The sequence below is a fragment of the Danio rerio genome, chromosome 8 (assembly GCF_052040795.2).
Source record: "Danio rerio strain M-AB ecotype USA chromosome 8, GRCz13ab, whole genome shotgun sequence".
Lineage (NCBI taxonomy): Eukaryota > Metazoa > Chordata > Actinopteri > Cypriniformes > Danionidae > Danio > Danio rerio.
In genome coordinates, this window is record NC_141028.1 from 58220001 (window position 1) to 58247500 (window position 27500).

A 27500-nucleotide genomic window follows, 5' to 3' on the forward strand; every position below is an offset into this window, starting at 1 on the left:
CATTTATTTTCATCACCAATTATCATAGCTTCTCAAGCAGTTTGTTATACATTTTGGAAACAGGAGATGAGCCCCTGGTCTAATGCGCCATCTGGCTTGAGAAACCTGTTCTCAAAGACTTACTTTTAGTCATTATTTTTGTAGCACACAAATTCTGAATGCCTTCTGCAGAATTTAAAATGAGCCATTTAAATCTAGATTAATCTAGTTTAATTCCAACATTACAGTGAGATTAATCTAGATAAATTCCATGATTACAGTGAGATTAATCTAGTTTAATTCCAACATTACAGTGAGATTAATCTAGATAAATTCCATGATTACAGTGAGATTAATCTAGTTTAATTCCAACATTACAGTGAGATTAATCTAGATAAACTCCATGATTACAGTGAGATTAATCTAGTTTAATTCCAACATTACAGTGAGATTAATCTAGATAAATTCCATGATTACAGTGAGATTAATCTAGATTAATTCCAATATTACAGTGAGATTAATCTAGATTAATGTCTAGGTTACAGTGACATTAATCTAGATTAATTCCAAGATTACAGTGAGATCAATCTAGATTAATTCCAAGATTACAGTGAGATCAATCTAGAATAATTTCAAAATTACAGTGAGATTAATCTAGATTAATTCCAAGGTTACAGTGAGATTAATCTAGATTAATTCCAAGGTTACAGTGAGATTAATCTAGATTAATTTCAAAGTTAGAGTGAGATTAATCTAGATTAATTCCAAGGTTACAGTGGAATTAATCTAGATTAATTTGAAGGTTACAGTTAGATTAATCTAGAATAATTCCAAGGTTACAGTGAGATTAATCTGGAATAATTCCAAGATATCAGTGAGATTAATTTAAATTAATTCGAAGGTTACAGTTAGATTAATCTAGAATAATTCCAAGATTACAGTGAGATTAATCTAAAATAATTCCAAGGTTACAGTGAGATTAATCTAGATTAATTCCAAGATTACAGTGAGATTAATCTAGATTTTAAAAAAAAATAATCTATGCCCACCTGTAATAAATACACTTGCATATGAAGTAAATCATATCTCAAAGCATGTGCCCCAGTGATTTAGGTCTAGCGACGTCCCTGGTCCTTGCCTGTGTGAACAGCTAATTTATTTATTTATTTATTTTTTTTCCAATTTACCAGTAAAGTCGTTCCAGTAATTTTCCGGATATTTACCGGTATCATTGTGTGAAAGGGGCTATTGTCAGATGGTTTTTAAAAAATTCAAAACTGCTTTTATTCTAGCTGAAATAAAACAAGTAAGACTTTCTCCAGAAGAAAAAATAGTTTAGGAAATACTGTGAAAAATTCCTGAATCTGTCGATCAACATCGTTTGGAAAATATTTGAAAGACAAAAACAAAAATTTACAGCAGGGCTAATAATTTTGACTTCATCTTTATGTGCATCCAAGTGGTGATAAAACAGAATCGCATAAAGATTTTTGTGTAATATTTGCTTTAAAGCAGAGGACTGTTTTTTATTGTAATATATGAAAGTGTCATATATTCGTATGCGTCATTCATATAATCAAATTTAGGATATGTCATCTAAAATGATCTGCTTCTGGCATGTTTTTTATTGACTAATATTTCAGTGTAGTGTATTAGCGCAATAACACAAGGAAAAATTAACAGTATAAGGAATGAAGTATTTTTTTGTTTACATTGAGTTGGCCTTTGACTTATACTGACACCTAGTGCTGTGGATGAAGCATCGCACACATTTTCAGTAGTTGCAGTCAGTCATTACTCGTGTTTACCATGCATAAAGGTGACCAAAAATATTCAGAAAATCTCTGAGACAACGGGCACCATGTCTAATTTCTACTATGACTGAAATCCTATGTAAGCAAACATTTACTTTAAGCATTATTCGTTTGTTTAGGGCTAAAACTTTTTTAATGAGGAAACTCGCTCAACTCTTTTCCATCCTTAAGTATCATATGCTCCGCCCCCACTCTGACCAGGAGTATTTGGGCTTTGTCTGCTGCTTCTTATTAGGCAGTGATGCTCATTTGCATAACAAGCAAGTGACTGCAAGACATGTTTATGTTTTAAGCATATATTGCCGCCACTAGATATGGCTTACTCACCTCTAGGCCCACACATAATCTGTAGACTTTTTTTTCCTTCGACATTTTCTTTGCTAATTGTGGGGGGAAATCAGTGGAGTTCTGCGGAATGGGATTTAAGAGTGTCTGTGTGTGTTTGTGCATTGTATTCGTCACATTGCGGGGACCAAATTCCCCCACAAGTATTGCAGTATGGTATATTTGACCTTTTTTGATCCCTATAAAGAAAACTGCTCATAAATCAGACAGAATGAAGTTAAGTTAAAACTATTGAGTTATTAAAAAACTATTATTTTAGAAATGTGTTGAAAAAAATCTTCTCGGGGAAAAAATGTACCGGGGGGCTGATAGTTTTGACTTTAACTCTGTTTTGTAAATCTCGAAAATGAACCGCAGACCATCTTGATTTCTGCCTTGCAACACCTCCTAACCCGTGTTTATTTTCTACATTTGGCCGAGAAAAAATAGTTGCGTTTTTCTGACTTTGGCAGAAGTGCGTTCTGTCTTCCCTCCAGCAGATTGGGTATGAGTAAGTTTTTTCTCACAGCAGACCCCACGCCCTTCCACACTCAGCGTGCACATGCATCTTCAAATGAGTCCCATCTCTGCGCCGCTATCTTCTGTTTCCTGCTGCTGGTGCTACTGATCGTTGTCTTTTTTTTCTTCTTATTTCCCCACATTGGAGTCAGTCTTGTCTTTTGAAAGTGGTTAAGAGCCCTTAAGCGATCCACTCAGCGCTGACTGCGTGTCAGAAGAGTAGTGCTCATCTTCTCCGGTCTATCGCCTACAACCTCCGCCCTGGAAACTAGGCCCTCGCACCAACATTCCCAATGTGTTGCACTCTGTGGGGTTAAGCGTCAAGCCGCAGCACTACTCCTACCATCAAGCATTATAGTACGATACACTATTTCACATATTCTGCTGACTGTTCAAACCTCAGCTATTGTCTTCCAGACGATTTGCATACTGTATTATGTGGACCGAGCTGGGTCAAGCATCAAAACAAGAAGAAAGCGACCGGCCCTGTGGCTGTCCGCTTGTGATGACGTGTTTGTGACGTATGTAATACTGTTTCCGGGTCCAAGCTGCCATTCACTTGAGTGGAGAAATCATTCGTTTATGATCACTTTTTATTCATATCGCACAGTAAAGTTAATTTTACATAAAGTCATAGTGTGCACAATAATCTCTGGGCTTGCTGCATAACAAATACCAACATTTTAACAATTTATAAAACAATGAATCACTTTCTGGCCATAGTATATTAGGCATGGACATATATATTGCGATCGGGACTTTCGAAAGTATTAAATCGCTTTGTAAACGTTTATTATTACCATTTCATGAATCTCCCCATTCAGTTGAATAGAGCGCTTGGACCCGTCACACTTAACAAGCCGATATTAGGATTTGGCTCAATAACACAGTTTGGACTTCAGTGCAGTACCAGAATCTAACACCAGTTCTAAATAAGGAAGTCAGCTTGGTTATATTACCTCGAGTGACAATGAAACGGAAGTGGCGGCACGGTGGGCCAGTGGTTTGCTCTGTCGCCTCACAGCAAGAAGTCCACTGGTTCGACTCCTGGCTAATGCATGTTCTCACTGTGTTGGGTGCTCCGGTTTCTTCCACAGTCCAAACGCATGCGCTATAGGTGAATTGATGAATGAAATTAGCCAGTTTTAATTAAATTAGCCGTAGTTGGTCAGACTTTAGTTTATTATAATCTGCTCAGCTGTCAAATGTTATTATTTTAATTAATGACGATTAGAGAAATGAGACATCATAAGCAAAAAGCTGAGCTTTCTTTTTGACACCCAAAAACATATGGCACGTTTCCACTGACTGGTACAGTATGGTACCGTATGGGTCAGTACGATTTACCTTTATCAGGCTTGCGTTTCCACTGCCTAAAGGGTACCAAGGGTTTGGTGGGTGTGGTGTCTGACAGAAAGTTTCAGTCGCTGTTGTTGTCGCTCGAGGAAATGTCAAAGTAAATCTGTACAGGTCGTTCACTTATCATATGAGAAGCACTTCTCACAAAACAGATGCTTTATACGCATAAATACTTGTGTATAAATGTTCATTACTAACCTTTCTATGAACATGATTTGATTATAACTGATACACTTTTATGGCCGTTTCCACTGTCAAAAGGAACCAAAAAGCAAACCGTACCCAACCACTTTTTGGGTACCCTTTTAAAAGGGTACCTAGCACAACAAAAGGGTACCAAAAGGTGGAGCAAGACGTCCAGCTAAAAGCTATTTGTTTACAGAAATATGTCACTCGCTCGGGCATGAGCAGGGCCGGCGCGTCCATAGAGGCGACCTAGGCGGCCGCCTGCGGCGGCAGAATAGAGAGGGTGGCGTCCCCGAAACTACCCTCGCCACCTGCGTCCTCCGTTATATCCGCGTCTAGGGCGGCAGAATAGAGAGAGCGGCGTTCCCGACACTACCCGCACCACCCGCGCCCTAAGTTATATCCATGTCTAGTGTGGCAGAATAGAGAGAGCGGCGTCCCCGACACTACCCTCAGCACCCGCGCCCTCAGTTATATCCACGTCTAGTGCGGCAGATTAGAGAGAGCGGCATCCGCGACACTTCCCTCAGCACCCGCACCCTCAGTTATATCCGCGTATAGGGTGGTAGAATAGAGAGGGCGCCCCCACTTCCACCACGTTTATGGGCGGCATGACCATCCTTTGCCTAGAGCGGCACTTCAGCTTGCTCCAGCCCTGGGCATGAGCTATGATTGACCTGAGCCCAACAAACCTTGTAATCATCTTGATGAATAGCCTGGGCCCGATTCGGAGCACTCACACTTGTCAAACTATCCGGAAAACGTGCCCAGGCACGGTTCAGATAGCCTATTGTGAGTAAGCCCTAATAATATACTGTATGCGAATAATTAGATGACTTTCAGCCTCAGCTATCAAAAGCTGTCATTTGATGTGTTTTAAACCAGTTAAACTCTGCTGCTATTTGGGGATTTCCGTCTGGATTTTGCCTACCCAAATTTAAAAGCTTCCCAAATCCACATGCAGAGGTGTAAATGCAAAAATTTGGTAAAATTTTAAAGAAAACCCTTTGAATTTTCATAAAACACTATTGAAAGTGTTTAAAATAACTGTATATGTCGTCTGTGTTATAATAAACACCTAAAAAAAAAGCGCTTTTCGTAGTTTTTGTTTATAAACTCAAATTTGAAAGTGGACCTTTAAGGTTCTGTGTGGTCTAGCGTGCTGTAATTAATTTTGCTGGTTCCTGCACATGTCTGTAATCATAGGAAAAAAGAAAAATGTCTCCACCATAATCTATGCAAAAGTTATTGTATTCCAGCTGATGAGAGGTGCTGTACAAGCCACAGAGACCGATCATTGTTTTCATATTTCACGATTCTTTTGTTTGATCAAACATAATTCACTGTGTTTGGATCACATCATACATATAAAAGGATTACATATGCACATCACCTCAAAAACAGAGGAGAAATGGCCCTGAAGCACACAGCATAAGGTAAGAGATGACAGCTGTCTGTGCTATCTGGGGCTGCTTATTGATCATTAATGTATTGTTTTCACTTCTGCGCCATGGAAACACCACAATTCATTTAACAACTGTTTGGTATATGAATATAATTCAGCAAAAAGAACGCTAGAACCGTATGAGCACCGGCAAGAGCTTTCATTTGAGCTATAACTTGTACATGTGTCATATGAAAAAATATGAAAATGAACCAATGTAAATTACCTAGCTCGGGTATCCAAAATACTGTGTATTTAAGTGTAAATAACTTTTATACAGTAAAATAAAAACCAAAGTGATGCATATGTGCATAAAATATAGATTCTACACTTTCAAACGAAACCACTTACGGGGGTCTGGTGCAACGCTAGCCCTTTAAATCTGAAAGCGAAAGTCGATGACGTCACGGACCCGGTTTACCAGAGTTTAAGTGGTTAAAAGCTTCTCTTTTTTTTTGTGGTCCGTATGTAACGCATATCAACATTAACCAGGATTCAATTGTAGTGATGATGAAGTTGAATTAACTCCGTGTTATTTTAAATGCTGACAATCAGCTGACATTCAAACCCACCAGTATAATTTGCTCAGTCCAACACATCGCAGATATTCACTCGTGCACAAACCCGCCAGTGTGAAATACACCAGCAGCGCCTGTAGCTGTAATGCAACCCGCAGCAGATCTCATGAAAATAGCAGATTGAAGCCTGATGCAAATATCCTTGCTCTCCGCTGACCCCTCTGTCAGATTCACCAAAGCCAAATGCTTTCTGCAGCGCTCCCGAGCAGCGCTTTCTCATACTCTACTGTATGGGCACTTGGCAGGCGAATGGCTCTCTATCCGTGGGCGATGAGAGATGTTAGCACAGCTGATTTCTCAGCTCTGCATTTTGGTGTGAATTACCACCCTGGGATGCTTGAATGGTTAATAAGACTTCCATGAATCGCATCGCAAAACCTGCAACAAACCGTTCTTCAGATTGAGAGCTTCTGTCACGGTGGCCAAGCAGAATCATGCTTGTGTTATATAAAGATAACTAAAGCGTTGTCTTCCCTTCTCAGCGATGGATCGCCCCGGGGCGGAAACAAATAAGCAGGGAAATGTTATGGTAATAAGTGGAGCTTCGTTTTTAGGGCATGTTTGAGCAGGATTTAATGGTTAATAGCCATGCATGGTAGGGAGGAATATCGATTTATTTTCAGGGTTTGCATGCATTGTATGTATTTTTGGGTGGTATGTATTGTACGCTTATGTTTGTGTGTGCGCTGGTTGATCTCTGGCCCCTGATTCACACACACACACTCTCGCTGGAGTGTTTTTCCTGCAGGCTGTTCGCTCTCATCATATGGATATACTTCCCCTTGGTTCCCACCATCTACTTTTTCACCTCTTACCGTCTCCTCTCAGCTGAGGAAGATGTTAACTTGGTGCTGATGGTTTGTCCTTGTTTCGTTGTTTCTTTAACTGCAGGCAGCTTTTAATAGGCTGCTTCTTTAGCAATGGTAACTTTTCTATACTGTTCTAGGCTGCATAGCAAAGTCCATAATTAAAAGATCACAATTGGAAAACTAGGATATGATAGCATTTCAGTTTTGGTGCGTTAAAATGGTTTGTAAGTTGTTTATGTGTTTGTGTGTGTTGAATTTTTACCTTTGTTTGGCAGGTGTTCGTTTAACCCTTGTGCGCTGTTCACATCCCCTGAATTAAACTGCTGTAAAAATGCATCGGATACTTTGTCTTTTTCAATTTGTTTTGCATAAAACTACAGGATTTTAACTCTTTAACCAGTTAAACTCCGCTGACCTGGTACCGGGTCCGTGACGTCATCGACTTTCCCTTTAAGATTTAAAGGGCCAGCATTGCACCAGACCCCCTTAAGTAGTTTCGTTCGAAAGTGTAGAAGCTATATTTTATGCACATATGCATCACTTTGGTTTTCATTCTACTGTACAAAAGTTTTTACACTTAAATACACAGTATTTTGGATACCCGAGCTGGGTATTGAACATTGGTTCCTTTTCATATTTTTTATATGACACATGTACAAGTTATAGCTCAAATGAAAGCTGTTGCCGGTGCTTATTCGGTTCTAGCATTCTTTTTGCTGAATTATATTCATATACCAAACAGTTGTTGAATGAATTGCGGTGTTTCCATGGCGCAGAAGTGAAAACAATACATTCATGATCACTAAGCAGCCCCAGATAGCACAGACAGCTGTCATCTCTTACCTTATGCTGTGCCCTTCAGGGCCATTCTCCTGTTTTTGAGAGAAATTTGCAGTAATATTTTATTTGAAGACCTAAGAGACCGAGGAGTTGACTGTAGGTTAATAAGTTCGGATATATAAGAAGGTGCTTGCCCATTCAGTGCTTTGAAAACAATAAGTAAAATCTTGAACTGAATTCTAAAATTAACAGGAAGCCAATGAAGGGATGCTAAAACTGGTGCAAAGAAATCCATATAGGCAAAGAAAACAAAACTAATTGGTCTACAAAGGAAGTTCATTCATTCATTTTCTTGTCGGCTTAGTCCTTTTATTAATCCGGGGTCCCCACAGCAGAATGAACCACCAACTTATCCAGCACATTTTTCAATTCAATTCAATTCAGCTTTATTTGTATAGCGCTTTTACAATGTAGATTGTGTCGAAGCAGCTTCACATAGATGGTCATAGTAACTGGAACAGTGTGGTTCAGGTTTTAGTGTTTAAGTTCAGTTCAGTTCAGTTTAGCTCAGTTCAGTGTGATTTAATCATTACTGAGAGTTCAAACACTGAAGAGCAAATTCATCGATGCGTAGCTCTACCAATCCTGAACCATGCGAGGCAGTGGCGACAGCGGAGAGGGAAAAAAAACTTCACCTGATGGGAGTGAAGAAAAAAAACCTTGAGAGAACCAGACTCAGTTGGGCACGACCATTTTAATTTCTCCACTGGCCAAAAGTCTTGTGCAGAGCTTCATTCGCCGTGGTTTAGGCAGGAAGATGGCCTCAGCAAAGACTCGTCTGTCCCTGGAACATTTTTACGCAGCGGATGCCCTTCCAGCCGCAACCCATCTCTGGGAAACAAATGAAGTTATGCGTAATAAAAATGATTGAACACATGAAGGCGAGGCAGTGGCGCAGTAGGTAGTGTTGTCGCCTCACAGCAAGAAGGTCGCTGGGTGGCTGGTTCGAACCTCGGCTCAGTTGGTGTTTCTGTGTGGAGTTTGCATGTTCTCCCTGCCTTCGCGTGGGTTTCCTCCGGGTGCTCCGGTATCCCCCACAGTCCAAAGACATGCTGTACAGGTGAATTGGGTAGGCTAAATTGTCCGTAGTGTATGAGTGTGTGTGTGGATGTTTCCCAGAGATGGGTTGCGGCTGGAAGGGCATCCGCTGCGTAAAAACTTGCTGGATAAGTTGGCGGTTCATTCCGCTGTGGCGACCCCGGATTAATAAAGGGACTTAGCTGACAAGAAAATGAATGAATGAATGAACACATGAAGAAAGGGAGGTGTAGAATGGCAGTGAAAGCCCAGGCAGAAGCTGAAATCTCTCAGTAGTTCTTCATTAACTTTCTGCACTTCCTCATTCGCCTTTAATAAAAAAAGTATCTAAAAGCTGTATTTGATAAATATAAATGCTCTAATGTCATGTATTATTTTGGTTTAACCAGCAATCAGCAACAAATGAATAATTATGTATGGATTACATTTTTGACTTTTGCGGATTTCGAAAAAAACAAAAAAGTCAATGAAAGTAAATCTTGAATGAGTCGTTCTGTTCTGGGTCGAGTCGTGTTTGCTCTCGGTGACTGACTCTGCTCTCAATAGCGAGTGAGTTGTTGATTAGCTCCATACTCTTCCAATCCTCTGATGGGCCTGTCAGCTTCTCCTTCTCCTTCCTCTGGTTTGGCGTTCGCTGTTTGCTCGCGTCTCGCGTTGTTTGCCAGCTTAGGTTAGCGTTCTGTCAGCCAAACCGCTTCCTATTGACATCTCAGATCTGCAATGTAAATGATGTTTTGCAAGTTTAAGATTTTCTTTAATTGAGCGGCAACTTTTAAGACTTTGTGTTGGTTTGCGGCTCGAGGCGGCGATGCGACATTCGTTTACACCCATTTAACTCAAACACCCCCCCCACCCTTATTCTTTTTCTTCCTCCACCTCCTCTTCTTCTCCTCTCCAACCCTGCACGGAGGAACGGGGGGGGGATATAAACTGTTATTGTTAAAAATGTTTGTTTGCGAAGAACTTTCATCTGGTGCGGCGGCCCACCCTCTTCAGCGTTTTCAGCCCCAGCCGGAGCTGCGCTTTCATGTTTGCCGTCCCTCGACGATTCCAGCCTTTTGTTTTCACCGCTCCATTAATATTCACGTCTTTTCTCGCTGCTTTCCTCAGGCCAGGAGCACAATAAAGGAACAACGTCACAAACTTTTCTTTTTTTCTCCCTATACTTCTCATTCGACTACTAGACGTGGGGGTCATGTTATGTACTGCTGCCAATTAACAAAACTGATTTATTTATTTATTTGTATTTATTATTATTTATTTTATTTTTTTTGAGGAGGAGATGTGGGGGGGGGGTAATTTTTATGATTATTTTTGTATTTCAATAGTTTTGTTTAGTGTTTTGTAATGTATTCAGTTACAATTAGTAAACACTTCATTTTCAGGACATTACAGTTACTTATAATGTACTTGTTTAAAACCCCTTCAGACTCTAATTACACTTACTGGCCACTTTATTAGGTACACCTGTGTAACTGCTTGTTAATGCAAATTTCTAGCTTTCAGGCATGTAGACATGGTCAAGGTGATCTGCTGCAGTTCAAATCGAGCATCAAAATGGGGAAGAAACACGACTTAAGTGACTTTGAACGTGGCATGGTTGTTGATGCCAGACGGGCTGGTCTGAGTATTTCAGAAACTGCTGATTCACTGGAATTTACATGCACAACTATTTCTAGGGTTTACAGGGAATGGTCCAAAAAAGAAAATATCCAGTGAGCGGCAGTAGCATTACAATGAGTTCACTGTACTTAAATGGCTTCTACAGTCCCCATATCTCAATCCAATAGAGCACCTTTGGGTAGTGGCGGAACAGGAGATTGGCATCTTGGATGTGCAGCCGACAAATCGGCAGCAACTGCGTGATGCTTTCATGTCAATATGGAGCAAAATCTTTGAGCAATATTTCTAGTATCTTGTTGAATCTATGCCAAGAAGGATTAAGGCAGTTCTGAAGGTAAAAGGGGGTCTAACCCAGTACTAGTAAGATGTACCTATTAAAGTGGGAAGTTAGTGTATGTTCCAAGTTACTGAAAAATGTAATGGGCTTTTTATATATATATATATATATATATATATATATATATATATATATATATATATATATATATATATATATATATATATATATATATATATATATATATATATATGTCTTATATATATTTTAATGGACATCAGGTCAGAACAGTTGAACTTCCCGAACATTATACCTACCTTAAATACAAAAAAAGTTTGCTGGAAATTAGAACTAAATTTAGAAAAAGTTTTGAAACAAATCTTTGCGCTTAACAAACAAAATTAATTATTTATAGGCTAATTGATGTCTGTGCGTACAAGGTTTCCCTATCCACAAGAGCGAAAGTGAAAGTAGATTATGAGATGCCTCATCTCTCATTCTGATGCTGCAGATGCTGTGTTCTGTTTTCTTGCTAGTGAAATGCTCAGTAGTTTCACTTACAAAGTGCGTCATGTAAATAGCAAATGCGCTTATGGCGCGACGCAACTGGCTCTTAAAGGGAATGGGAGATGAGACTCTGATTGGTTTATTTTCAAAACACACCTATAACTCATTAAGAAAATAAACTCAACCCTTTAAGATCATGCGCCAGGGCAAAAAGCGGATTTTTCCGTCCTTATATTAGCAAAAATGGATTCTGACGCGCCCTTAATGCGTTTGCGCCCTGCGCTTTGCACTTTGCGCATGGACCGTCAAAATAGAGCCACTTAAGCAAAAGTTTCACTTTCATTTTGAATCGAGACACCCACAAACATCGTCACCAAGTATAAATCAGAGGTAAGACTTTCTCATACATAGCAGTTGGCTTATGCGTTATAGGCTTTTACATGAAACGCACATTTACTGGTAGGAATGACCTCCTGCCCTACTCATAACTGTCTTTATATAGCCGTATATATAGCTATGATTCACGGTGATTTAGCCGGGCTCGGATCGTATCGCTTTCTCACTAAAATTGATCCGCTCTCGAGTTCGTTTCAATCGAGCCGAGACCACCTCATTCAGGCGATCTCGGACCGATTGATTTGGCGCAGATCCGGATTGTTGCATTCACATATGCCACGAACCGCACTAACTGGGCAAATAAGACAGGTTCCCAAACAAAAGTCAAGGTGTGAAAGCACCCTTAAAATGAGTTGAAACAACACAGTTGTTAGGGTTTTTTGTGGGAAAACATAATTGTTTTATGTTCAATCCACTTTAATTTGTACAAAACAATAATGTTAACTTAACCTATTTGTGTTGGGGCAACATGAAGGATTTGTGTTTTTTTGTTTAGTCATGTAATAACCTAGTGAGTGAAACTTTGTAATTAAAAATGTAGCTTAAATGATGTAATTAATAATTAATTACTTTTCTAGTAAATTCGCCGCTCTGGTTTTGTTGTGTTTGATTTAATCGTTGATGTAGTTTATTTCAATGTTCGTCAACTGCTTTATTGTTTTGTTTGGCTAATGTGTTTGTTTTTTTTTTTTTGTTTCTGTCTAGGTCAATCAGATTCAGAAGACTGTGATCGACCCTTTGAAAAAGTGAGTGCTCTTTTTGCATCGTTATTAAAAACTTTTAAAGACGGCTTTGTCCAGGGCCGGATTAAGAACTGATTGGGACCTAGGGCTGTAGCATACCCATTTAGTGCATTTCCTCCCAATATTATATACAATTTTCTTTTCTTTTTCTTTATTATTATTAATTTGAGATCTCTTTTTCTACTGATTAATTAATTATTCTTTTTCAGTGAGATTTTTCTTTTTCTAATATTTCCCAAATAATGAATTTTTCACAGTCTTTCCTGTAATACGTTTTTCTTCTGGAGAAAGTCTTGTTTGTTTTATTTTGTCTAGAACAAAAGCATTTGATTAAAAAATGAAAACACATTTTAAAGTGAATATTATTAGAACCCTTAAACATTTTTTCAATTATCTACAGAACAAACCGCTTTTGTCTAATTAATGTCTAATTATCATAATGCGCCTAATTAACCTAGTTATGCCTTTAAATGTCACTTTAAGCTGTATAGAAGTGTCTTGAAAAATATCAAGTCAAATATTATTTACTGTCATCATGGCAAAGATGAAATAAATTAGTTATTAAAAATGAGTAATGAAAACTATTTTGTTAAGAAAAAACATTATTTACAGTAAAAAAAAAATCACAGTTTAAAGGTTTGTTTCAGTCTGCAGTGTCAGTGATGAAACGCCTGTAAGTTGCATGTCAACACAAGGGGGTTTTAAGCAGGGCCAGACGGACATTTTTTGCTATTTCTGTGGAGAATTTAGGTAAAAATCTGCGGATATCTGCGGAATTATTTTGGGAATATCCAGCGGAATATCATAACTAAAAGCTTAATTTATGAAATAAAAAGTAATAAATTACTGAATAAAAACTGAATAAATTAAGATTTACACATTTACTCAAGTAAATAAACAGAATTAATGACGGGCTAAAAATCTGCGGAATTCTGCGAAAAATCTGCGGAATTTTATGCGAATAGATTCCATGAGGGCCTAGTTTAAGCAATAAGCGAGGTAAGCAGCCGCTTAGGGCCCTAAGAAATTTGGGGGACCCCAATAAATATCTAGAAGCTTCTATAAATTTTTATATATCATATTTTCTATTTTGAGGGTCTAGCACATGCAATTTTAACATAATTATTACATCCATATCCATGCACAGTTGAAGTCAGAGTTATTAACCCCCCAAAATTCTAAGCACCCTGCTTATTTTTTCTCTGATTTCTGTTTAACGTAGAGAAGATTTGTTCAACACATTTCTAAGAATAATAGTTTTAATAACTCATCTCTAATAACTGACTTATTTTATATTTGCCATGATGACAGCACATTATATTTGACTAGATATTAATCAAGACACTTTTATTCAGCTTAAAGTGACATTTTAACTAGGTTAATTAGGTTAACTAGGCAGGTTAGGGTAATTGAGCAAGTTATTGTATAACAGTGATTTGTTCTGTAGACTATAAAAATATATATATTGCCTAAAGGGGCTAATAGTTTTGACCTTAAAATGGTGTTTAAAAAATTAAAAACTGCTTTTATTCTAGCCAAAATAAAACAAATAAGACTTTCTCCAGAAGAAAAAATATTATCAGACATACTGTGAAAATTTCCTTGCTCTGTAAATGTTTGGGAAATATTTAAAAAAAGAAAAAAATTCAAAGGGGGCTAATAAATCTGACTTCAACTGTAGGTAAATGCAGGAAATGGATTGAATCTTATTTTATTTTATCACAAAATGAACTTGAATGGAGCCAATGGGGTATGCAAAATAATCATGCTATTGTAATGTTTGTAAAATAATGACATTATTATAATTAATGACAGACAAGTTACAATATTGACAAAATATGACAGTTCTCTCTTATGTTGTCCAAGATGTGGACCGTTATTGAAAGATAGTCAATCTCTGTGAGCCCATATAGTGCACATAAATAGCCATCATGATGTTATCTGTGTGTGTGCGTATGTATATGTGTGTGTGTGTGTGTGTGTGTGTCTGTAAAAAATACTAATATTTCCACTCATTTAATTATAAATCATTTCCAGCCAGCTGTCACTTGCACATTTACAAGAGGGTCAAGTTTACGCTTGACATAAATATTGCTTGATAGAAAGGATTTGTTTGTTTTTTTCTGAGGGCTGACTCTGTTGTCTTAGACAGCAAAGTGGCTGTTGGCCAATTTAAAGCCTTCACGTTGCCTCACAGAAGCAAACATACTCAATCTTTTTTTTTTTTACATTGTATTGCGGTGTTATGTTAGACTTTTTAAATGACGTATTTCTACATCAGTCTACACTCCACACGCTATAATGACAAAGCAGAAACCTGATTTATGACAACACAGTTGCATAAGTATTCAGTGCGTAGCTTGAACCACCTTTGGCAAAGATTACAGCTTCAATTTTTGTTTAAGGTGTGATGCAACAAGCTTTGCACATTTGAATTTGGGTGTTTTCTGCCATTCTTCCCTATATCTGACAAGATTGGAAGGTTGGCATTTAGAGGTGTTTGACAGGGTTCAGGTCTGGGCTTTTGCTTGGTCACATGGCCTTGTCTGTGTCTTTAGGGTTATTGTCCTGCTGGACAGTGAAATTTTAGCATGATCTAAGGTGGACTAGATTTAATTCCGGATTTCTCTATTTTGCTGCATTGAATTTGTGTAGTTTGGAATCGTGTTTTTAATTTACAAATTGAATTGTGTGTTAAACTTACGTCCTAAATTTGTGTGTTTTTGAATCGTGTTTTATATTTACGAATTGGTATTGAATTTATGAATTGAATTTGTGATTTTGAATCGTGTTTTCAATTTACGAATTGGTTTTGTGTATTTACGAATTGTGTTTTGCACTTACAAATTGAATTTTTGTATTTTTGAATTGTGCTTTGAATTTATAAATTGAATTTTTGTGTATTTTTTTACGAATCGTGTTTTGAACTTACAAATTAGATTTGTGTATTTTTAAATCAGGTTTTATACTTCTGAATTGAAAATATGTATTTTTGAATCATGTTTTAAATGTACAAATTGAATTTTTGTATTTTTTAATCGTGTTTTGTACTTTAAAATTTAATTTGTGTATTTTTTTATCGCGTTTTGAATTTACGAATTAGATTTGTGTTTTTACGAATCGTGTTTTGTACTTACGAATTGGATTTGTGTATATTTGAATCATGTTTTGTACTTAAAAATTAAATTTGCGTAGTTTTGAATTGTGTTTTGAATTTATGAATTGGATTTGTGTTTTTACGAATCACGTTTTGTACTTACGAATTGGATTTGTTTATTTTTAAATCGTGCTTTGTACTTAAAAATTTAATTTGCGTATTTTTGAATCGTGTTTTGAATTTACGAATTGGATTTGTGTTTTTACGAATCACGTTTTGAATTCACAAATTGAATTTGTGTATTTTTGAATTGTGTTTTTAATTTGCGAGTCATATTTTGAATTAAAAACTGAATTTGTATATTTTTGAATCGTGTTTTGAATTTACAAATTGGATTTGTGTATTTTTGAATATACTAATTCGATTTGTGTGTTTTTCAATCGTGTGTTGTACTTACGAGTTGAATTTGTGTTTTTTTGAATTGCGTTTTGAATTTTTGAATTTAATTTGTGTATTTTTTAAATATGTTTTGAATCTACAAATTAAGTTTTTGTATTTTTGAATTTACGAATCGTGTTTTGAATTTAAGAATTGGATTTGTGGATTTTTAAACTGTGTTTTGAACTTACGAATTGGATTTTGTAAATGTGAATTGTTTTGTGGATGTTTGAATTATATTTTGTAAATGTATTATTTCTGAGACTGATCTGGCTCCATAGTAAGGTAACTGATGTTGCGTTATACAGTACATGTGAAATGTATTTTTGAAGTCCTGAAATGGCTTTGTTGAAGTATTTTGTGCTTTGATCTAGTGTAGTATGCTGTCTATAAAGGGAACAACAAGGAAGCTCAGGGTTTATCGGTCATTGTTTCAACCCTGTTTTTTTTTTCACTAGAAAGAAATGAATGTCAAACATCAAATATTTTCCATCTGAGCCATCATCTTCCACTGGACATCTGTCTTGGAATGGATGGTGCTGCGTTGCATTGACAGTCCATGTATGTGTGATGTTAAGTCAGTGATGAATGGCTGGCCCAAATCAATGTTATTGTCTTTCAACACCTGGAACCAATCTGCGCGTCCTCTGTGGAAAAATACTAATAATTCGTAACCGATATGTTTATTGCGTGAAAGAACTGAAGCCATGAATGAAGACGTGGAAGGTGTGTGTGTGTGTGTGTGTGTGTGTGTGTGTGTTAATGACTCTCTTCCTCTCAGCTGCGCGCATTAAAAGTGTTGAGCGTTATATATGAGGCAGCGGCTCTGTCCTGAATGAGGGAGCGTGTCTGGAGGAAAGTTTATTTGGCCGTCCGCTCCTCCACTCCTCGCTCGCCCCCATGAGTGCTATTCCATGCCTCCGTCCGTCCACTCGTGGGTGGAGCCGGAACAGGAAGCAGACCTTAAAGAGCGGCTGGGAAGAGGAGTGGGTGAGGAGACACTCCTAACAAACGCCCGCCTCTGTGTCTGTGTGTGTGTCTGTGTGTGTGTGTGTGTGTGTGTGTGTGTGTGTGTGTTTGAGGATTCCTGGACACTTCTTGCTCTACTTTGAGTGGTAACGGATGTGCTGATTCCTGCTCAGTTACATAAGACAACAGTATATTTGTTTTTATTACTTCACCATTCACCACACTGAGGCTTTACTCTCTGTCCTTTGTGGTGAAGCAGTACAGCTGTTACTGTGTGTGTGTGTGTGTGTGTGTGTGTGTGTGTGTGTGTGTGTGTGTGTGTGTGTGTGTGTGTGTGTGTGTGTGTGTGTGTGTGTGTGTGTGTGTGTGTGTGTGTGTGTGTGTGTGTGTCAGGGAAAGACCGATAGAAAGTGTGTGTTCTGGTGGGGTATATGTTGAGAAATATTCATGTGTGTGCGGGTGTGCATGTGTGTTTGTGCACGTGTGTGTGTTTGTGTGTCGGGAAGATGGTTAGAATGTGTGTTCTGATGAGGAGTGTGTTGTGAAGTATTCAGTCGTGTGTGTTTTTGTGTGTGTCAGGGGAAGATGGTTAGAATGTGCATTATCTTGGGGTGTGTGTTGTGAAGTATTTAGTTGTATGCACGTGTGTGTGTGTGTGTTTATGGAAAGACAGATAGAAATTGAGTTCTGGTAGTGGTGTGTGTGTGTGTGTGTGTGTGTGTGTGTGTGTGTGTGCGCGTGTGTGTGCGCGTGTGCGCGGCCGCATGAAAAGTGTGAAAGTGTGTTCTGACGGGGTGTGTGTTGAGAAATTTTCATGTGTGTGCGGGTGTGCATGTGTGTTTCAGTGCCTGTGCGCGTGTGTGTGTCGAGAATATGATTAGAGTGTGTGTTCTGGTGGTGTGTGTTGTGAAGTATTCAGTTTGTGTGTGAGTCAGAGGATGATAGATAGAAAGTGTGTTTTCATGAGGAGTGTATTGAGAAATATTCAGGTGTGTGTGCGCGTGTGTTTTTGTTTTGGTAAGATAGATAGAAAGTGCATTTTGAGTGTGTGTGTGTGTGTGTGCGTGAGTGCGTGCGTGCATGTGCATTTGGGTGTGTGTTGTGAAGTATTCAGTTGTATGCGTGTGTGTGTGTGTGCAGATGGAAAGTGAATTCTGGTATTGTGTGTGTGTATATGTCTGTGTGTGTGTTTGTGTGTGTGTGTGCATGCTCGTGCATGCATGCGTTAAAAAGTGTGAAAGTGTGTTCTGATGGGGTGTGTGGTGAGAAATATTCATGTGTGTGCATGTGTGTTTGTGCACGTGTGTATGTGTGTGTGTGTGTGTGTGTGTGTGTGTGTGTGTGTGTGTGTGTGTCAGGAGTATGTTCAGAAAGTGTGTTCTGGTGGTGTGTGTGTTGTGAAGTATTTAGTATGTGTGTGTGTTTGCTTGCTTGCGTGTTCTGGTAAGGTGTGTGTTAAGAAATATTCAGGTGTGTGTGCGTGTATGCGTGCGTGTGTGTGTGCGCAAGTGTGCGTGTGTGTGTGTAGTGGCAGGATGGAATGGTTCTCATTTCCGCTGGCTGGTGGGTGTGTGGCGGACGTGTGTGTAGGCTCTTACCGTGGCCTCAAGCCCAGAAACACACACAAACATACATACACACTCATGTACACACAAATACTATGAGCACAGGAGAGAGGCTTTAAACTGCAGCGCAAACCCTGCACAACATACACACACTCACTAACACACACACACACACACACATGCAGATGCAAACTTACAATTGGCCACTTCTCTGCTAAACAGGCTTGAAATAGCAGCACTGACTCTTATAAACTAATATCTCGATGTAAAAATAAAGAGCTTTTTTCTACTCAAAACCATCAGAAATATTTCACTTTAAAGAAACACGTGCAAGCATTTATTTATTCACACAAACTTTTGTATTATTTATTTAAATGAGTAAAAATGATGCTCTTTATTTGATTAAAATGCTGTGAATTTATAGTTGATTTTTCCACATTATGAAAATGGTCAAATCTAAATCCTCTTAACAGGCGCTTTATTTCCTTTTCTTTTCGGCCCAGTCCCTTTATTATCTGGGGTCGCCACAGCGGAATGAACCGCCAACTTATCCTTCATATGTTTTACTCAGCGGATGCCCTTCCAGCTGCAACCCAACACTGGGCAACACCCATACACTCCTATTCACACACATACACTACAGACAATTTAGCTTACCCGGTTCACCCATAGCGAATGTGTTTGGACTGTGGGGGAAATCGGAGTGCCCGATGGAAACCCACGCCAACACGGGGAGAACATGCAAACTCCACACAGAAATGCCAATGCTCGAACCAGCGACCTTTTTGCTGTGATGCGAAAAAAGGCAAAGCTGAATTTTCACCATCACCCAGCCTTCAGTGTCACATAATACTTCAGGAATCTTTCTAAAATTGTTATTCCTTTATTTTAAATCAATAATTCAGTCGTTATTAGTCTCCTAAAGTCAGGATTTTGGATTATTCAGGATTATGTCATGAATATAAAAGTCAAAAGAACATCATTTGTAAATAAAAAATTATTTCTGTAACATTTTAAGTTATTTATATAATTTTATATCTTTTTTTTTGTATAATTTTGTTTTACTTATTTAAATAATAATAAATGTTTTGAGTCCTTAAACTTTTTTTGTAATTATTTATGTATTACCCAACTATATACAGTACCACTTATCCAAAGAACAGCCTAAATAAACAAACAAACAAATAAACAAGTAAATAAATAAATAAATAAATAAATCAGCAGGAAATAATTTAATTTTAAAACATATCCAAATAGAAAACAGCTGTTTTAAATGTTTTTTTTTTGTTGTTTTTTTGTTTTTTTTTTTTACATTTTTCTGTTTTCAATGTGCTTTGGATCAAATAAATGCAGAATTAGTAAATATATTAGAAAATATTAAACTTTTTTATTATTTAAAAAAAATTATATTAAAAATTAACACTTAAGACTGGTAATATATTAAGCAAAAATATATAGTTTTTAACTTTGATATTAATACTAAATATAGTATTAATAAATATTATTTGTTAATAATAATAGCAATAATAATAATAATAATGGTTAAAAGGTAAAAGGTAGGCTGTGGCGTTTACACGATGCTAAATTGGTACTGATGGGCCCAAAGTGTGCCAAGAAAATATCCCCACATCATTACACCACCACCAGCAGCCTGAACCGTTGACACGAGGCAGGATATATCCATGCTTTCATGTTGTTGACGTCAAATTCTGACCCGGGCATCCGAATGTGGCAGCAGAAATGGAGACTCGTCAGAGCAGGCAACGTTTCTCCAATCTTCTATTGTCCAGTTTTAGTGAGCCTGTGTAAATTGTAGCTGCAGTTTAAGTTCTTAGCTGACAGGAGTGACACCCTGTGTGGACTTCTGCTGCTGTAGCCCATCTGTTGTATGTTCAGAGATGCTCTTCTGCAGACCTCGGTTGTTTGAGTTACTGTTGTCTTTCTATCAGCTGGAAGCAGTCTGGTCATTCTCCTCTGACCTCTGGCATCAACAAGGCATTTGCGGCCACAGAACTCCCGCTCACTGGATATTTTCCCTATTTCAGACCATTCTCTGTAGACCCTTGAGATAGTTGTGCGTGAAAGTCCCAGTAGATCAGCAGTTTCTGAAATACTCAGACCAGCTCATCTGGCACCAACAACCATGCCACGTTCAAAGTCACTTAAATCCCCATTCTGATGCTCGGTTTGAACTGCAGCAGATCGTCTTTATCATGCCTAAATGCACTGAGTTGCTGCCATGTGATTGGCTGATTAGAAATTTGCGTTACAGAGCAGTTGGACAGGTGTACCTAATAAAATGGCCGGTGAGTGTACATTAAAATAAGCATTTAAATTCAGCTATGTTTCACAATTTTAGTTTTTAACTGTATTTTATATAATGGATAGTCACAGTCTTGACAGCTCATACACACACACACACACACACACACACACTAAATAATTAAATTATGCTTGCAAAAATATCTTAATGGTCCTAAAAAATATTTCCTTTATGCTTGATATGCCAATAAAGATGACCTGAACATGTTTATTTATTTATTTATTCGTTTATTTATTCTCAGTGAGTGTCGCCCACTAATGTATTACAGCATTGGCTCTTTTCAAACTTTGCATGCGTCCAAATCAAGTGTGCAAGAAATCTCATCTTTATCTTCAAACAAAACGACAGCATTCTTTAAGCCACCGCCGCTACGTCTCGCCTCCAGAGGAATCCTTAAAACACGCCGTCTTTGTTTTCTGCTGAGCCCAAACGCATTTAAACCCAGATACCATGAAAGACCAGATTCCATTAGTGCATCAATAGCTCAGCGTTTCTCCTGTCTTTCTCCCGTTGTTCTCCCAGCGTGTTCTATGGCAGGAAAGTAATTCTAATGTGATCCTTGGTGAAAAGCTGTTGAAACTCTAATGGCTTAAGACAGATGTCAGATCTGTTAATGTGATAACTCATTTCTGGAGCAGGTGAGTGTGTGTATGTGTGTGTGCGCGCGCGCGCCGCTGACTTTGACTGTGTGTTTTGTCTGCACGAACAGAAGTCTGCAACAGTTTTCAATCGCGCGAGTAGCTCTCCATTATATCTGCTGGGTGATATGCATTAGGGGGAGGCTGTTTTCACTTGCTTCATTGAAGTCTTTGTTGACTAAGACGAGATGAAATGTTTGTTTGTTTGTGTGTGTGTGTTTTCTGATATGTCACATTGCAAGACATCTCTGCTGTAATTACACTTGTCGTAGCAAAGCACTGACTATTGCTTAAATTATAGATGCATTTATATATTTGTGTGTGTGTGTGTGTGTGTGTGTGTGTGTGTGTGTTTGCTCTTGTGTTAAAGTTTTCAGTAGAGTTTAAACTGTATATTTTCAATATACTCAATATATATTCAATGTGAGTGAGTGAGTAAGTGAGTGAGTGAGTGAATGGAGTGTGTTAGTAAGTACAGTGTATTAGTGACTGAGTGAATTATTGAGTTAGCCAGTGAGTGTGTGAATAAATGTGTGAGTAAATGAGTGATAAAAATGAGTGAGTGAATTATTGAGTGAATGAGTGATTAAATTAAGTGAGTTGATGAGTGAGTGAATTGAGTGAGTGCAGGATTAAATTAAGTGAGTGAATGAGTAAATTATTGAGTGAGTGAAGTATTGTGTGAGTAAATGAGTGAATAAATTAAGTGAGTGGGTGAATTATTGAATGAGTGATTAAATTGAGTGAGTATTGAGTGTATGAGGAATTATATTAAGTGAGTGAATTATTGAGTGAGTGAATTAGTGCGTGAGTAAATGAGTGATTAAATTAAGTAAGTGAGTGAGTAAATTATTGAGTGAATGAGTGATTACATCAAGCAAGTGAATGAGTGAGTGAATGATTGATTAAATTAAGTGAGTGAATTAGTGAGTGAGTGAATGATTGATTAAATTAGTGAGTGAGTGAATGACTGATTAAATTAAGTGAGTGAATTAGTGAGTGAGTGAATGATTGATTAAATTAAGTGAGTGAATTAGTGAGTGAGTGAATGATTGATTAAATTAAGTGAGTGAATTAGTGAGTGAGTGAATGACTGATTAAATTAAGTGAGTGAATTAGTGAACGAGTGAATGACTGATTAAATTAAGTGAGTGAATTAGTGAGTGAGTGAATGATTGATTAAATTAAGTGAGTGAGTGAGTGAGTGAGTGAATGATTGATTAAATTAAGTGAGTGAATTAATGAGTGAGTGAATGGTTAATTAAATTAAGTGAGTGAATTAGTGAGTGAGTGAATGATTGATTAAATTAAGTAAGTCAATTAGTGAGTGAGTGAATGATTGATTAAATTAAGTGAGTGAATTAGTGAGTGAGTGAATGATTGATTAAATTAAGTGAGTGAATTAGTGAGTGAGTGAATGACTGATTAAATTAAGTGAGTGAATTAGTGAGTGAGTGAATGATTGATTAAATTAAGTAAGTGAATTAGTGAGTGAGTGAATGATTGATTAAATTAAGTGAGTGAATTAGTGAGTGAGTGAATGATTGATTAAATTAAGTGAGTGAGTGAATGATTGATTAAATTAAGTAAGTGAATGAATGATTGACTAAATTAAGTGAGTGTATCAGTGAGTGATGGGGTGATTAAATTAAGTGATTTAATTAGTGAGTCAATTATTGAGTGATTAAATAAGTGATTGAATGAATTAGTGAGAGTGAATTTAATTAATAAATTGAGGAAGTACATTATTGAGTGGATTAATGAGTGAGTAAATTAGTGATTGAATTAGAGAGTGAATGATTAATTAAATTACTAAGTAAATGAATGAGTGATTGAGTGAATTAGTGAGGGTGAATATACTTAATAAATTAAGTGAGTGAATTTTTGATTGGATTAATGAGTGAGTGAATGATTGGGTAAATGATTGATTGAATTATTACGTTAATGAATGAGCGATGGAGTGAATTAGTAAGAGTGAAATTAATTAATGAATTGAGTGAATTATAAAGTGGATTAGTGAGTAAGTGAATTATTGCTTGAATTATTAAGTGAATGAATGAGTGATTGAGTGAATTAGTGGGAGTGAAATAGCGATTGAAATAGTGAGTGAATTAGTGAAAGTGAAATTAATTAATGAATTGAGACAGTGAATTATTTAGTGGATTAGTAAGTGAGTGAATTAGTGATTGAATAAGTGAGTGAGTGAGTGAATTAGTGATTGAATAAGTGAGTGAGTGAATTAGTGATTCAATAAGTGAGTGAGTGAGTGAATTAGTGATTGAATAAGTGAGTGAGTGAATTAGTGAGAGTGAAATTAATTAATGAATTGAGACAGTGAATTATTTAGTGGATTAGTAAGTGAGTGAATTAGTGATTGAATAAGTGAGTGAGTGAGTGAATTAGTGATTGAATAAGTGAGTGAGTGAATTAGTGATTCAATAAGTGAGTGAGTGAGTGAATTAGTGATTGAATAAGTGAGTGAGTGAATTAGTGAGAGTGAAATTATTTAATGAATTGAGACAGTGAATTATTTAGTGGATTAGTGAGTGAGTGAATTAGTGATTGAATAAGTGAGTGAGTGAGTGAGTGAGTGAATTGGTGATTGAATAAGTGAGTGAGTGAATTAGTGATTGAATAAGTGAGTGAGTGAATTAGTTAAAGTGAAATTAATTAATGAATTGAGGCAGTGAATTGTTTAGTGGATTAGTGAGTGAGTGAATTAGTGATTGAATAAGTGAGTAAATGAGTGAATTAGTGATTCAATAAGTGAGTGAGTGAATTAGTGAGAGTGAAATTAATTAATGAATTGAGGCAGTGAATTATTTAGTGGATTAGTGAGTGAGTGAGGGAAGTAGTGATTGACTGTTTGAATTACAAAGTGAATGAATGATTGAGTGAATTAAATGAATTGAGTGAGTGAATTATTGAGTGGATTAGTGAGTGAGTTAATTAGTGGGTGAATTATTGAGTAAATGAATTACCAAGTGAATTGGTGAGTGACTGAATTAGTAAGTGAGTTAATTAAGTTCATTAGTGAGAGAGGGAGTTAATTGGTGAATTATTAAGTGAGTGAATTGGTGAATCTCTGAATATATTCTGAATTGTTTTTGTGAACTGAACTTCAGTGGTTTGTTGGTGCTGTTTGTTTATTGTGGCAATACCAAAAAACAGATGATGATACGTTTGAAGGAGTGACCTGAGTCATGACTAGATTCTAGAATGGCACAGGCTATTGTGGGTGGGTTTGACTCTTGTTACCACCCTAGTTACCACCCTACCATTGTCAAATGCATTCAGAGAGTCGTTGTCAGTTATGTTTACCGTCTCCTGTGGTGTTTAAAACAGACACAGGGCCGGTCAGACATGTGGAGCTCCTTCCATTTCTGGATTTTTTAGATAAAATAAAGGCACCTTCAGGCATGACGCAGCGCTCCGATTACACCCTTTAGGATGGTGAACTTGTTAAACTCCCGCTCGCCCTCTCCAGACTCTGGTTTGGCTGGCGGAGCTGCATGTATGTATGTGTGTGTGTTGTAAAATGCCGACTGCCACTCTGTCCGACTGTTATTTCTGTCGTTTTCTCAGTCGGGCGGCCACCGCACCCGCAGCCAGTCCAGACGGGTGTTAAATTATACAGCCGAACAGCGAGCTGGAGCGAACGTCTGTGTGTGCAGCTATGCGAATGGTCATCGAAAATACAAAAACAAGGAGGTTTTATATGGGACGGGTGCATGGCCATGTGCTGATTCAGGCAGGCCGTCTTGTAGTCAGACTAGATTAGAGCGAGAGCTTTTAGATCGCTTACTTCCAAGAACAACACTCGTAAACTATCAGTATAGACACTAACCTGCAATAAACCTTCACTTTGAGGGCAGAAGTGCAGATTCCAGCAGGAATAGTTCTGCTCATTTTACTATAGTGCGATATTGAAAACATCTAAAGAAAATGTATTTAGTGATATTGTGTTATGAATGCATTTTCACCATACAACTTAACTTAAATTTCTATTTGAAAAGAATTTATAATGTTAGGTCAATTGGGTCAAATCTAATAAACGATCTACAGTTGAAGTCAGAATTATTAGCCCCCCTTTGATTTTTTTTCTTTTTTTAAATATTTTTCCAATGATGTTTAACAGAGCAAGGAAATTTTCACAGTATGTCTGATAATATTTTTTCTTCTGGAGAAAGTCTTCTTTCTTTTATTTCGGCTAGAATAAAAGCCGTTTAAAAATTTTTATGTACAATTTTAAGGACAAAATTATTAGCCCCTTTAAACTAATTTATTATTTTCGAAATTCTACAGAACAAACTATCGTTATAAAATAACTTGCCTAATTTCTCTAACCTGCCTAGTTAACCTAGTTAAGCCTTTAAATGTCACTTTAAGCTTTATAGAGGTGTCTTAAAAAAAGATCTTGTCAAATATTATTTTTAACTAGTATTATGTTAACTAGTATTTAAGTTTTAACTAGTATATTATTATTAACTAGTACACAGAGTAGTTTTTTAAAAGAGAACTTTGTACTCAAAACGGCACTTTTTCAGTGCGGGAAATTAAAAATATCCGATTTCTTTTTAGGTTTTAGTTTTTGCTCCAAAAGACATTTTTGTTTGATGTGTGCCAATTTTCGTGCATGTGCGTGAAACGTAGCTCGGAGGCCAGTTCTACAAAAATGCATAGGTGGCGCTGTAGAGTCATTTTGCCACGGCCACTTCCGAAACCTATAACAAACGTAAATTTTCGCCATTACTGAGATGTGTGCTAAGTTTTGTGAGATTTCGGGCATGTTTAGACCCTCAAAATCGCGATTCATTCCAGAACGAAATCCTAACAATAAACGAAGCAATTCCAATAGGGCCTACGCGCTCGGTCACTAAAGCTAAGGTTGACTTATTATTATTATTATTATTAATCAGGGTTCAATGCTAAGGATTTTTTCTACTGGTTCGATCGGGCCAATGGTTTAGATTTTAACTTGCCCTGCCAAAATTTCCACTGGCCCCACCAAAGAAAAAAATTAATTTAATAGCTATTTTTAGCCACATATTTCAAATAATGTGTCAAAAATAATGTCTATAATTATTTACATGTTAAAAATTATTTAAATAATAAAAAAAATGTATATATGTACAATGAGCAAAATTATGTGTTAACAAAACAAAAAGAGGAGTATAGAAAATGTAAAGGTATTTTACTTCAGTTCGAAATTCTTTAACAAAAGGTGGCCCCAATCGGGCCAGTAATGATCCCATCTACTGTCCTAAGCGTCTCACACACTGGCCCCGGGCCATCGGGCAGTCCTAATTGTTGAACCCTGTTAATATCACAAATTTTCTCAATTTTGCAGTAGATTTCCCTATTTCATTAAAGTCTGCATGAACTGGATGCTGTGACCTTTTTTTCTGTATTGTGACGCAGTTCCTAGAGAAACAAAATATTAAATGAGAAAACAGTGGGCGTGGCTTGTTTTTTTCTACTGCGAGCTGATTGGATGTAGTAAAGTTGGCATTTCATTCAGAAAGATCTGAAAAGGGTTTTGGGAGAGTTATTACAGCCTAACAGACTCCTCCTCCTCCTCAACATTTCTGTTTGTTGTCAAGACTGACAGCTGGAGGGGCGTGGTTAGGTATGTTAGCCACGCCCTATACCTCAGACAGACCTAATCTGAGAATTGAACTGAAAACAAACAGGAAGTGCATTGTTAGAGATTACAAGGGCAAACTATTCTGTCTTCTTAATGACATGCACAGATGAATTGGTTACCACAAAACTAGCAATGAGAGCTAACAGAGTCAATATGGTTAGTTTTGATTTCATTTGTACTTTAAAATCAGTGTAGAGCTTCCAAAACTGCTGTGATGGGTTCTCTTGGTTTGGTCCCTGTCAGAACTAAGTTAGTGTTTGTGTTTTGCGTGACATATATAATGCAGTTGTCACTCTTGATATTGGTGTGAAGCAGAGATCTAGAAGAGAGCAGTCAGTGGGTTAAGGAGCTGTTTTATAAATAGCGGGAGAGCGTGGGTTGAGGGGC

The 27500-nt window shown here is 37.3% G+C and overlaps 1 protein-coding gene across 1 annotated transcript in view; it reads left to right on the forward strand.

Annotated features, from left to right (window-relative positions):
* The window catches only part of bin3 (bridging integrator 3), a 107608-nt gene that overhangs the window by 50840 nt on the left and 29268 nt on the right, over positions 1–27500 (forward strand). Inside the window, exon 6 of the mRNA NM_001123044.2 lies at positions 12399–12439. Coding sequence (NP_001116516.1) covers positions 12399–12439 — 41 coding nt within the window. The remainder of the gene's footprint in view (positions 1–12398; positions 12440–27500) is intronic.